At 39.9% G+C, this 12,500-nt stretch overlaps 2 protein-coding genes across 2 annotated transcripts in view; one reads left to right on the forward strand and one right to left on the reverse strand.

The window, feature by feature from the left end:
* The window catches only part of LOC138001453 (arrestin domain-containing protein 3-like), a 6,510-nt gene extending 1,115 nt beyond the window's left edge, over positions 1-5,395 (forward strand). Inside the window, exons 2-6 of the mRNA XM_068848078.1 lie at positions 987-1,213; positions 1,682-1,889; positions 2,178-2,341; positions 3,465-3,645; positions 3,990-5,395. Coding sequence (XP_068704179.1) covers positions 987-1,213; positions 1,682-1,889; positions 2,178-2,341; positions 3,465-3,645; positions 3,990-4,129 — 920 coding nt within the window. The 3' untranslated portion in view covers positions 4,130-5,395. The remainder of the gene's footprint in view (positions 1-986; positions 1,214-1,681; positions 1,890-2,177; positions 2,342-3,464; positions 3,646-3,989) is intronic.
* Positions 5,396-10,321: 4,926 nt separating this feature from the next.
* LOC138001462 (microtubule-associated proteins 1A/1B light chain 3A-like) overlaps positions 10,322-12,500 on the reverse strand; it is a 3,134-nt gene continuing 955 nt past the window's right edge. The window contains exon 4 of the mRNA XM_068848084.1: positions 10,322-10,935. Coding sequence (XP_068704185.1) covers positions 10,764-10,935 — 172 coding nt within the window. The 3' untranslated portion in view covers positions 10,322-10,763. The remainder of the gene's footprint in view (positions 10,936-12,500) is intronic.

Below are 12,500 nucleotides of genomic sequence, written 5' to 3' on the forward strand. Positions count from 1 at the left end.
GTTATTCAAATATGCCCATCACGAGAACAAAGAAACCGCTTTTTTGATGGTGAAGATGGTTCTGGTTGACACGTCAATAAAAATTGGTGGTTGAAGTAGAGTCACCCGTTTTTTTTATTTACTTGTTCGTTTCTTTAAAAGAGTGGCTGTCTGGGATCTCACTTTGTAATAATCATCGCACTTTGTAATACCTGTCGCTCTTTGTAATAAAACTGTCGCACTTTCTAATAACACTTGTCGCACTTTGTAATAAAGCAGCTGTCGCACTTTGTAACAAAAAATGTGTGACTACTGACTAAAGCTACTGACCTAAGCGCTCGTTTCAGTTTATTTTAGAAATTTAGCTTTCATTTTACGGTTCGGTTAACTACACTTTTTACGAGATCGCGTGAAGAATATAGTACTTGATCGAGCCTAAGCGCTCGTTTCATTGATTAGGTCTTAGCACTCTTAGAACCTACATGTACAAATGACCAGCTCCCAACGTCAATGGCTTCATTGCTCAGTTGGTTAATTAGAGCGTCGCACCGGTATCGCGAGGTCACGGGTTCAAACCCCGTTGAAGTCCTTTATTTTTCAGGCTTCTCTACGCAATTGCTAAAATTGCGTTCATAACTGCGAGGATCATAGCTTTACTTGATTTCATATCCACAGTTCAATATGTGGTTCATTCCATGTATGATTTCGTTCATCATGTAATCTGTTTGTTACAGTGCGTTCACTGAAACCAGGGCCATCCTGACAAGGAAAACCAATCAGAGGGCAGCGCTGAAACAATAGATTCCAACATTTTAGTTCACATTTTCAGATCTAGCGAATCAAATGTTCGATACAAAACAATGAAATCGCAACTTATTCGTTGACCGGCGATGCTTTAGTAACTGTGGGTTAGGTTACTATAAATTATCTGGGTGACACCGGTTTCAGTGAACGCACTGCCGGCGATTTTATTATGATAGAAATGTATATATTTTTATTATCTTCAGCTCCCGGACAAAGCGGTCCCAATCCAGTCCTCACTGCTGGAGAACACTCTTTTCCATTCGAATTTCGTATCCCAGAGGAGAATCTCCCCTCAACATTTGTTGGAAAAAATGGCTATGTGAAGTATTGGCTTAAGGCTATTCTTGACCGGCCGTGGAAGGATGACAAGGCAGTCGCAGAGGCTTTTACAGTGCTTGAAAGGGTGGATGTTAATCAAGCAGAATTTCTGGTGAGAAGCGTTCGCTGCATATAATAATAATAATAATAATAATAATAATAATAATAATAATAATAATAATAATAATAATAATAACAAGGTCGAACCGAAAGCATACAAAGGCGCCTCTTGCAGCCCGCGCTATACGGTCCATGTGAGACCTTGGAGCACAGCTTACAGCCAGCTGGAATCAGCTGTATGTTGGTTTTTGCTGAGGGGGGAAAACCGGAGAACCCGGAGAAAAACCCTGGAAGCAAAGAAGAGAACCAACACAAACTCAACCCACCTATGGCGTCGGGTCCGGGAATCGAACCTGGGCCACATTGGTGGGAGGCGAGTGCTCTCACCACTTATATTTAAAGCAATGCTGATCCTTGTAAGTAGCTGCGTGATAACTTTATTTGACAATTCAGCGTTGAGCGTGGACTCTAAAAATTGAAGGCGAGACTACTATAAGGGAATTTCTCCTCTCTTGCATAGTGTCCTTCTCAGATCCAAGAGGATCGGACCATGGGATGCCTATGTTGTGTGTCCGGTCCACTGAACGTCACAGTCCGAACAGACAGGAGTGCTTACTGTAAAGGAGAATTGATGACAGTCACAGTGTATGCAAACAATCAAACGTCTTACAGGATTCTTGGAGTGGAGTTGGAGCTTGTTCAGGATACTATTTACATAGCATCTGGAGGTAAACTCATTAGTGGTTTCAACCTACATGTAGTGTCCTCCACTGTGATACTTTTGTTGTCCGGTGCGATCATGTTACCAGTTGCAAGCGCAGGCTTTTTCTTGACGATTTAGACTTAAGGAAAAAGAAGTAAATAAGACAAGAACATGACTATTTCTTGGACAAAAGTTAGCCGATATTTCAGCACCGACTCAGAAAAGGATGCTCTTCCTTTTTTTTGAAATTCCTTTCGAGGCCTCTCAAATCGTGTGAACTTTAATTAAAGTCGTTTCGTTTCTTTGACCCTAGGTAAAAGAACGTTTACAAACGAAATTCTCACAAACGTTACAAAAGCAGGCAAGGCTTCGAGCACGGAAGGGAACGACTTCTTTGACATGGTGCCGATGCTGATTCCATCAACAACACCTACGATGAAGAGCTGCAGGTGTATCAAGATATCTTATCAAGTTAAGGCAAGTGACGTTTATTGTTTTAGTATACAAATAAATATCTGGCTGGCTTGGTAATCGCCCTGTCTTGCACTCAGAGACACAATTGTAAAGGGCGCAGATGGACGAGGTCGGACACAAGGAGCTGGTAGCCGGATAGACCCTTGACCCCTGAACACGACCCATGCATGACTTTGGAGCACAGCACCACATGGAATAAGCTGGGAGTCGAACATCAACTAGTGGCGGGAAGGATGTCGGATGGGACGAAAAGTCGTAGAATTCTTTTTTTTGAGTTTCACATTCTAATGTTGAAACCAGAGGGTTTTCAAGGACAATGATGTTACTTGGCACGACTGAGAAAAGGTATCTGGTATTTATAGTCAAACGAGTCCTCAAATGGCACTATCATGAAACTGAGAATCGAGATGACAAAAACAAATGAAAGCTACCATCGTTGGGAGTCATATTGAAAAGCTGAGATTCTCGTTCCCTTAAGCAACGATTCACGAGACACGCATCTAAATTGTTTCAAAATTTGAGCAGTCACAGAGGAAGACCCAGTTACGTAAAACGGTCACAGTGGCAACCACTATTAGGTGCGGTTACACGGAGCACTTTTACCGCGGTAAATTGACCATTTTACCACGGGAAACTGCATTTAGTACGTGTGAACGACATTTCCCAAGGTAAATTTGCCGTGGTAAATTTCCATAGATACGTCTAAAATATCAGACGAAGTGCCCATGACATTTAACGTGGTAAGTTGGAAGGGTGTTTTAATTTAATGCCCGAGGTACAAGAGCTAATCACGATGCTGATGACGTTGTGATTAAATTTCCCGCCAATGAATTGCGTGAGATTTCTTTTTACCCCGGTAGTCTTCGTAACCGCGGGATAATTTATCATGGGAAATGGCATTTACCATGGTGTGTGTAACCGCACCTATTGTTTCAAATGTTTGAGATTGCACAGGAAAACCGGAAGTTCAGAGGAGGTCATGTTCGGGGACGGGAGTGTGCGTCGAATTTCCGCCTATATTGTGTTCAGTTATTAGAGACTAACAGCAGTATGAGTTTGGTTTTGAAACACGCAACTGAAAACGAGCCTGAGCATAGAGTTCACCGTCTTCTTTTTTCCCGGGCAGTTCACGCTACTACTCCGCGGAACAGTTAACTTCCGGGTGTTCATTCCAATCACAATCGGCTCCATTCAGGGGGCCAAATCGTCAGGTAAGGGATCCACTCCATCACCTACCGTCACCTTCATGGGCTTGCCTTCAACCTCCATGGATGAAACGGACGGCTTCACACTTTATCCAGGTGAAGGTAAGATGGCCACGATTCAAAGCAATTATCGGTTTTCAGATGGTCTCAGCGGCTTTGTTTGTTCCCAAAACTTTACCTCCGGGAATGAGTCATGCAGCAGCTCTAGCTCGTAGCGTGTAATGTCACAGACTGGCTCAATACCCAAGTAAAAAACAACAGGCTAAACAATTGAACAATGACTTAGATTTAAAAACAATGGAAGTTGCTTACAATACCAATCGATAGAACTGAGGTTACGGAAGCTGCTAAATTACTTCCGGGAATTAAGGTCAAACCCTGTGTCAAACAACCAGACCATCCGTAGCTTCCACTGCTCTTATCATGTCTTTTCCCCTCCGATTTAGCCCCGCCCACTTATGCTGAGAGCGTAAGAGGCCAAACACGAAGATACGATGCTGTCTACTTCAACAAGGGAACGCTGGATATGCCGCAGTTTAGCAGCAGTGTCAGAGAAAGATCGAAAGATGAAACTTCAAAGGAGTAATTCACAAAAAACAGACAGTGCACGAGAGCGAGACAGGTGTTAGAGACAGTGAGATGATTCCATTTCTAAAAACTAGTTTGAATTCAAAAACCTCTACCCATTTGTGAAATACGTAACCAAGCTGTTCCTTTCCTGGGTTAACACCTATAGAACCAAAACAACGTCGATTGTTTTCTTATTTCGTCGGCTCACCGTGGAACAATGAGTCCGTTAATTTCTAACCGAAGTTCTTGTCTTGTTTTACACGACACGGAATGATTGTAGGGAAACTGATTTCCCATTTTCAGTGGGACATAATAATCTCCAGTTGCGATTATCTTCCTCTACAGTGGAAACGTTATAAGTGAGTACCTCGTTAGAGGAGAGAAACCCCCCCTCCCCCCCCCCAAATAAAATCCAGTCCCCGATTTTTTGCTTGCACCAAAATAAGCGTTAATCCAGATTCTATACAACTAGAATTGAAAGGCGTAGTTTATATTTAATTCTCATTTCATGTAATTGCTTGCAGTCTCCCTTTTATATTAAAGGGAAGCTTCACTCACTTTTACTACAGAACAAAATTTGAACCGAAAGAAATCATGTTTCCAACCAAACGCGTTCGAAATGTGTTCAAAAAGAGTGTTTATATCAGGAAAACTGAAGTTTAAAATCGCTTATTTCCACTTTCAAATTTCTCGGGCGCAGCCATCTTGAATCAGGCTGAGACGTGTTACGGTTGTTCTATTGTTGTGACACGAAGAGCTTTTGTCTAATAACAATAGGGCACCGTAACACGTTACAATTAGGGAGTTTAAGATCTACGACGGCGACGGTCGACGAAAACGTCTCCTCAAAACCTAACTTTGCTTTATCATAAGTCTTTCGCGATTGCTCAGTCTCGTTCACGTCCTACAGTATGGGCGAAGTATCCTAAAAATAAACTGGTACGAACGGTTTCAGAGTGGAAATAGAGAACGAAAGATTCCCTGTACGTTGAATGCTTAAGTTGTCGTCAAAACCCCAAATTTGGTGATTTTACGTCGTCGTTATGCAGGGGACCGCTAAGATACTTGCTAAAATCCGTGCTGCACGTGTAGCACGATTATTTATGCTCTGTTAACCAATGTTATTATTGTTATTATTATTTTGTGGTGTTCTCGTAGTCGTAGCCGTAGCCGTCGTCGTTTCTTACAATTCCCTGTTATTCAAAATGGCGGCGTCCGCGAAATTTGAAAACAAAAATAGACGATTCCAAAACTTATTTACTTCGGATACAAACGCTTTCTTCGGAAAAAAGCTTGAATGTAAAGGTTATTTCCTATGATTTAAAGTTAGTTTCTGTTGAAGTGGAGTTTCCCTTAATTAAAGCCCGACGAGTTGTGCGATTATGGGTAATGGCTAGAAGAACACAGAAGAGAAAATCTCGTCAAGTCCCATTCGACAACCGTAGAAGCTTATGAGAAAGGGGGGGCTGCTAGCAATGTAACTTAATTCCGTATCAATGCTCAACTTTGCCCGGGGACGGTTTTCCAAACTGAAAGGCCCAAAACTATTCGGTCTCAGTATTAAGTAATGTTTAAAAAACGAGCAGCAGTGTTTTATCGGGGTTTAAAAACACGAGGCGTAGACGATTGTTTTTAGACCAGATAAAACACGTGCTGCGAGTTTTTTGAACGGCTTAAAAAACATTCCACAAAGAGCGTGTCCCTCCGGACTCAAAACAATGGTTCAAATTGTGAGAGATGAATATTAGCATACAAGAAAAACAAGCTATGCCTTATTGCTGGTTTTCACTCACGTGATCAATAGCCATGTTTTTCAACGAAAACAAAAGGAAGCGTTTGCATAATGATAGAGTTAAATTCCCAGAGGATTTGGTCGGGGCACCAACATGGCCGCCTTTTCTTTGTTTAGGGCACCAACATGGCGGTCGTGACGTCATGTGAAAACCGAGAATTAGTATTCTTTATATAAAGAATACTAACGAGGAGTGTTTTATCAGGATAGTAAGCTCATACACGTGACGTTTTATCGGTGTTTTGATAGGCTGTTAGACTCATGAATTATTAATGAGTTTTTGAATTAAGTAGAGTTGTGGGAAAGTGGAAAGTGGAACTCCTTCCTCCTTCCCTTCGTGAGGCAACAATTGTGAATTCTTTTTAAGCCTTAGTTTAAAAGTTTTTTTTTATGGATTAGTATGTATTCTTTTAGTGTTCTTCATGTTATAATTTTTAATATTCATTATTACCATCATTTAATTCGTATTATTATTTTCATTATAGTACCCTTGGTGATCTGCTTTAATACGGGGTCCTTGACTCTTTTGCATTTCATCCCATGGCCTCTGTTTTTGTATGCCATAAATTGAAATAAATAAATAAATAAATAAATAAATAAATAAATAAATAAATAAATAAATAAATAAATAAATAAATACGCTTTCACTGCAGCGCTATCGATTGTCCAACTTGGCGACCGGACTTTGCATAAAAACAACAGTCTATTGTCGCCCCTTTCCTTCTTGTCGATTCTCCAAAACTTCAGTGATCAAAGTGACTTTTATTTAGAACTTAAACGTAAATTGCGAAAATGACCCGAGGAAAGACTGCGATTGACTACGACATATCATCGATCCGATCGATTGCGGTGAATTGAAAGCGTACTTTTGGTTGATTTTCCATATGCGCGTTCACAAAGATCATTGTCGGGTTACAGCTAGTTATTGTGTTGATAGTTTAGCTTTAAGTTCCCAGGATTACTTCGTGGGTTTTACATCACGGGGGCTAATTATCCCGCATCATAGGCGGCTAACTGTCCGGTGTCACAGCGGATTTGACCCCCTCTGAAAATAAGCGTTCTTTTGATTAGTATATGTAATCGCTTGGGCCCGAGGTCGATTAAAGATTCATTTCACGCGTACTTTCAAAGTTTTCACAAACCTGCCCGAGTCGCGAAGCAACAAGGGCAATTTAGAAAACTTTGAAAAAACAAGTGAAATTAATTCTTAATTGCACGAGGGCGCATTGCGATTACATGTTTATCACATGAAGGTTTTTTGAGTTGCAAAAAAGGCAAAATGAAAATATTGCTTTCAAAGACAAGAGATAAAAATTGGCATCTACTTTACGAAATGCCGCAGCGTATGCTTTAAACAACTTTTACTTAAACTCAAACCAAACTTCGCTTTTTCTCCTTTCTCATGACTTGACAAGTTTGGTTATATAGAAGGGGAAATCTTCTGAAGCCTTTTAATCAAGTAAACTTCTAAGAACGCGTCTTCCAACCAAGAGGTGTTACTTCAAAAAGTGGCACCTCCTTTGAGGAAGCGCCGCCCATTCAAATTATCAAATGGAAGAAAAAGCAACGCTTTTCGAAAAAAACACAACGCGTGCTTTCAACAACTTTAACTGAAGCTTACGTCTGACTTTTCTTTTTTTTTCCTTATTAAAAAGATAACACGACAATTATATGAATTCCAAGTGCGTTATTTAAGCTTCTGTCAGAAAGGAGTTAAAATTCGCATCTACATACTTTTATACGAAATACCGTCGCGAATGCTTTTAAAAGTCTTTTCTAACTCGGTATCGATAGACAGTTAAATAAATAAGCTGTAATGGGGTCGTCCAAATCCGCGAAGGGGGACTAAATCCGCTAGCGTATTTGTACGGGGGCTCCAAATTCGCTAGGACACCGGGGCTAATTGCCCTTCCGGCCAATTGTCTGGATTCCAATTTACAATACTTCAACAAAATTGTCGTCACATATTGCCGTACGTTACCGCAACTGTTTCACCCTCTTCGTTCTTGGGATACACCCGTCTAGGGCCCGTAGCTCAAAAAGAACCAAAACTGTTCGGCTGAACGCAGCACCACAGTTTCTTTCGAAAGTAATCCCCTTTTCCCATTATTTTGAAGTATGCCTGTCTCACTCGCCGAATTGCAGACATCTGTCGTTCAAACGATGGATAGCTCTGTCCACCGGATAAATCACATTATTAAAAACTGGATCATTGGATAATGGAATTCGAGAGTTTTGATTGGCTAAGGGGATATGAGCCATTATACCCATGATATAATGGGTTATGAGCCATTATACCATGATCTACAACACGGCAAGCATATGCGTGATTTTTTGGGCCTTTTTATTTTCATTGTAGTCTAGTTTTCTATATTTTGGGGGGCGCTTTTAATAAAACAATTATTCCACTCGGGCTTGTTGGATATGAGATGATTATAGCCAACTCGGCGCTACGCGCCTCGTTGGCTATCTATCATCTCATATCCAACGCGCGCTCATGGAATAATTGTTAACTATCCAGCAAAACTAGTTGCGTTATCCAATGGATAGTGGTTTACATGGTGGATAGAGTTATCCAGCTTTTGAACAACTGCATAATTAATAGAGGGGAATGGTTTGGAAGCTCGGCAAACATCAAAGGAGCAAACAAAGATGCCAAGATTTAGGTTGGAAAGTCCACGACCGTGCACAATCTTTTGTTTTGCGCTCATACACTATGCATGAATTACGTAACCAACACGTTTCTATTGGCTAGTTCCTCAGTACGGAGTAAACGAATATTGTGTTTTGTGCACGGTCAAGGCCGAAAAAGAGAACAAAAACCTAAAACAAAGAAATTTGTCGGGTTTCATAACCATTCCCCTCTATCAACTATGACAACTGGGACCCCAGTTGCTCAATGGTCGGATGACTTAAATTATCGAGTGGATAAGTCACTCAGTATCTGCATTTGGGCACTGTATCCACAGAAGGGGTAGTCTCCTTCGTAGCCGCTCGGGCACAGAGTCATGCAACGCTCCCCGTCCCCAACGGACGGGGAGCGTTGCGTGACTCCGGCCCGAGCGGCTGCAAAGGAGACTACAGAGGGGGTTATGTCACGCAAAATGATGTAATTTCATGACACCCAAAATGCCCGAAAAGTAGAATGAAACATTGCAATGACCACTTAAAAACTAGTGAACAACATAAAAGAAATACTGCAAAAGGAAAGAGAAGCATTTGTGTAAACAAACTCGTGATTGGGGAGTTTAAGCATGCACGTTTTTGAGAGGCGGACGGCGACCGGAAGTGAGCTGTTTTCCATTTTAACTTTTCTGTTCACCACCACCTTTATATTGATAAGTATCTTTGCTCCATTACAGATGATTACTATAAAAATACGTGAGACACCACTGTCCTGGCATGTGAAATGTTCTCTTCCGGTTGCCGTCCGTGTCTCAAAAACGCGCGTGCTTAAGCTCCCTATTAACTAAAGATTTCCCTGAAACACCATAATTTATAACGTGACAGAGACCCCTTTAATATACACACTCAAAGCACATCTAAGTAAAAGTGTGTACAATGTTTAAAGTGGTACTATGATCAAAAAATCATTTCCTTTTTTTCTTCAGATTTTGAAAGCGTGTTAGTTTAACACCTAACTGGCAAAATTTTGAGCTTTGAGTTTTATCCAAAGGCTGTTTATTTTGAGTGTAAGTTTTGGATTTCATGGTCCGCCATTACTCACGTTCAAAACTGGCTGATTGGACCTCAGAGGGTTGGATCTAGAGAAAATGACGTCATTTACTCACTAGCTTAAAATTTCAGCGTGGAAACGCAATTTATTATATATGCAAAACACGGGTTGAAAAGTCTGAAAGCCCGAAACTCCTGTGCTGCATATTAATTAGGCCACGTACACACGCATTGCATTCTTAAACTAGTGAGTGTTTGATGTCATTTTCTCCTCGACCCAGCTCTCTTAAGATTTTAAAGTTAGTAATGGCGGACCAATAAATAAGAAAATTTCAGCTAAAATAAACAGGTGTCTTTCTAAAATCAGAACTTAAAACTTGGGTGAGTTAGTGGTTAGTTAACATAGTTTTGAAATCCAAAGGAAAAACAAAATTTTTTTTTCGGTCGTAGTACCACTTTAAAGTTTAAAGTACATTTCATACTCTGGATAGTGACTTATCCATTGGATAAAGTTATCCAACTTTTGATCAACTGGGGCCTTAAGCCTCGATTGTTCGAAAGGTGGGTAATGCGATCCAGTGGATAAACACTAGAAAAACCAACTAAGTTATCAAGTGGATAGCTCTATCTGCCCTTCGAACAACTGGGGTCTGGTGGATAGCCTCAATTCATTTACAATAGTTATTTAGCTATGAAATTGTTAACTTCATATTTAAATAAAAGAACACAACCAAGTGGAAATAGACTTATCACCAAACAATTACGAAATTCGTTTACTCAACAACATTCAAAAACCAAGTAAAATGCTTAAACAACATAGTCACAGGATAATTAGATTCAAAAGACATAAAGTTACTTACTAGTTGAGAAAAATTGTGGCAAATTATACGTATTTTCTCATTGCACTGGGTGATAAACTGCTTTAAATTCTTGATCAAAATTTTAAATTTGTTGATGACATTTTACGTCACAAGTTAAAAGAGGATTACACTCGTCTGCCAGTTTGTTGTTTGTAAACCTATCTCCCTCACAAGCTGTGTCCATGAACAATGTTTTTTTTTTTTCATTTAAAAAATGAGAAACTCCTCCATTGACAACCACTTTCCACTATACATTTGCATCTAATCTACAATGCTTTTAGCGAGACCAACCAAAGCACACCCAAAACTTCAAGAAAGACCATTTAAATATTAGATGAACCAAAGGTTTCTTGAGATGCATAAACCATGTAGATAAACCCATCCTCATCTTTTTCGTCTTTGTAAACCTCACCAACAGTGATTGAAATGCTCACCAAATTCTTTTCATTTACAAGAAGAAAAAAAGCTTGAGTAGGTGAAAGTTGAAGCCTTTTCCTGCAGATGAATTGAAAGCACCAGGATAGTTACTTGTGTCTGATAAATCAAGATTACCTCTACACCTTTTGCACACAGGACACTTACTTGATTCCTTTTTACAACACAACAGGGCACTCATAACACTATCATTATGATCACTGTCATTACGACAATAAATATCATCATCATCAACATCATAATAACAGCCAATATTTCAGAGTACAAGTGGCTCTTACTCTTTCAAATAGTGGGCTTCAAAATTTTAGTCTAATATAGAGATTTTGCCAAGCCTAAAAGCAGAGCTCCTTGGTTATTTATTCTTACAATAATTTAACCTGGCTTGAGCCTGTGATCCAACTGAAACCCAGCACATGGTCAGCAGTCAACTTAAAAAAAAAAGGCTGACCTTCAATGAGCTCTAAAGTTGAGCCTATGATATAGTCACACGGTACTGGTCAGCAGATACCTTGTTTTGACAGGTGTCAAATTGACCATAACATGGATGTCCAAAATCAACGATGTACGCTGCAAACTACAGCTGGAGTATTGCCACCTCAATGAGCTCTAAACTTGAGCCCTTGATATGCTCTTGTGATATTGGTCACATTGGCATATGTGGAGGGGTGGTTAACATATTTTCTTACTCATGGTGCTTTGTGCATGCCTTTGGCGCACAGAGGTACCCTAATACTGTTCCGAACAATTTCCAACTTTTAATACAGCCAGATATGCTCTTGAAGAACCCCACAAGATATGATTTAAACGTAACAACATTTCGTGAAATCCTCAGATCACACTGTGCATGTGATTGCGTTTAAAAATAACATAAATCTCAACCAAGCGAATGTTCACTGATCCTTATTTCTTGCTAATCAGATCATGTGATTAGTTCTAATAACAAGAAATGATTAGCAAGAGATTGTTTGAAGCATTGGAAGTGTATTAAAAAATAATATTGGCCTTTTAACTTGTTCCTGTATTTGTTCGTTTGATGGAAACGTTGAAGTTTGATAGCCGGTGCAACAAAATTCAGACAAGGGTCTTACAAAAGTTAACTCATGGAAAGAACTATGGAATTGTGAAAAAAAGGATGCCAACCAAGGAGGACAAGAAGAAAAACTGAACTTGCTTACTTTTCCTGAACAATTATTATTCTTGTTTTCTGGGTAACAACAGTATTATCCTTTGCTCAGGGAGTCCGAAAGAAAGACTGCCTTTCAAGTGGACATTATTCGAAAAGGTTGCTCAAGTACCATAAACAGGGCTTTCATCAGAAGCCGGTCACTGGCGGTATACCGCCATCTGTTTGTCAGAAATTTGCCTCTCACCGCTGGCAACTCTGCCTTGATTTTCACTCAAACCCTTGTAAAAGACAAGAGTGACCGTTACTCTATTTTGATTAAACCCAAGCATCTGCTTCAAAATTTATTGAAACCTCTGCATAAATGCAATACAGAGTTAATTAAAATAACTAGGTTATTGCTCCAACCACCTGTCTCTCTCTTCCCACAGCTCCATATTATTTTAATATATATAAAGCAAGGAAGAGTTTTGCATTTCTCCTCCACTTCAGCGCTACTAAT

The sequence above is a fragment of the Montipora foliosa genome, chromosome 1 (genome assembly GCF_036669935.1).
Source record: "Montipora foliosa isolate CH-2021 chromosome 1, ASM3666993v2, whole genome shotgun sequence".
NCBI lineage: Eukaryota > Metazoa > Cnidaria > Anthozoa > Scleractinia > Acroporidae > Montipora > Montipora foliosa.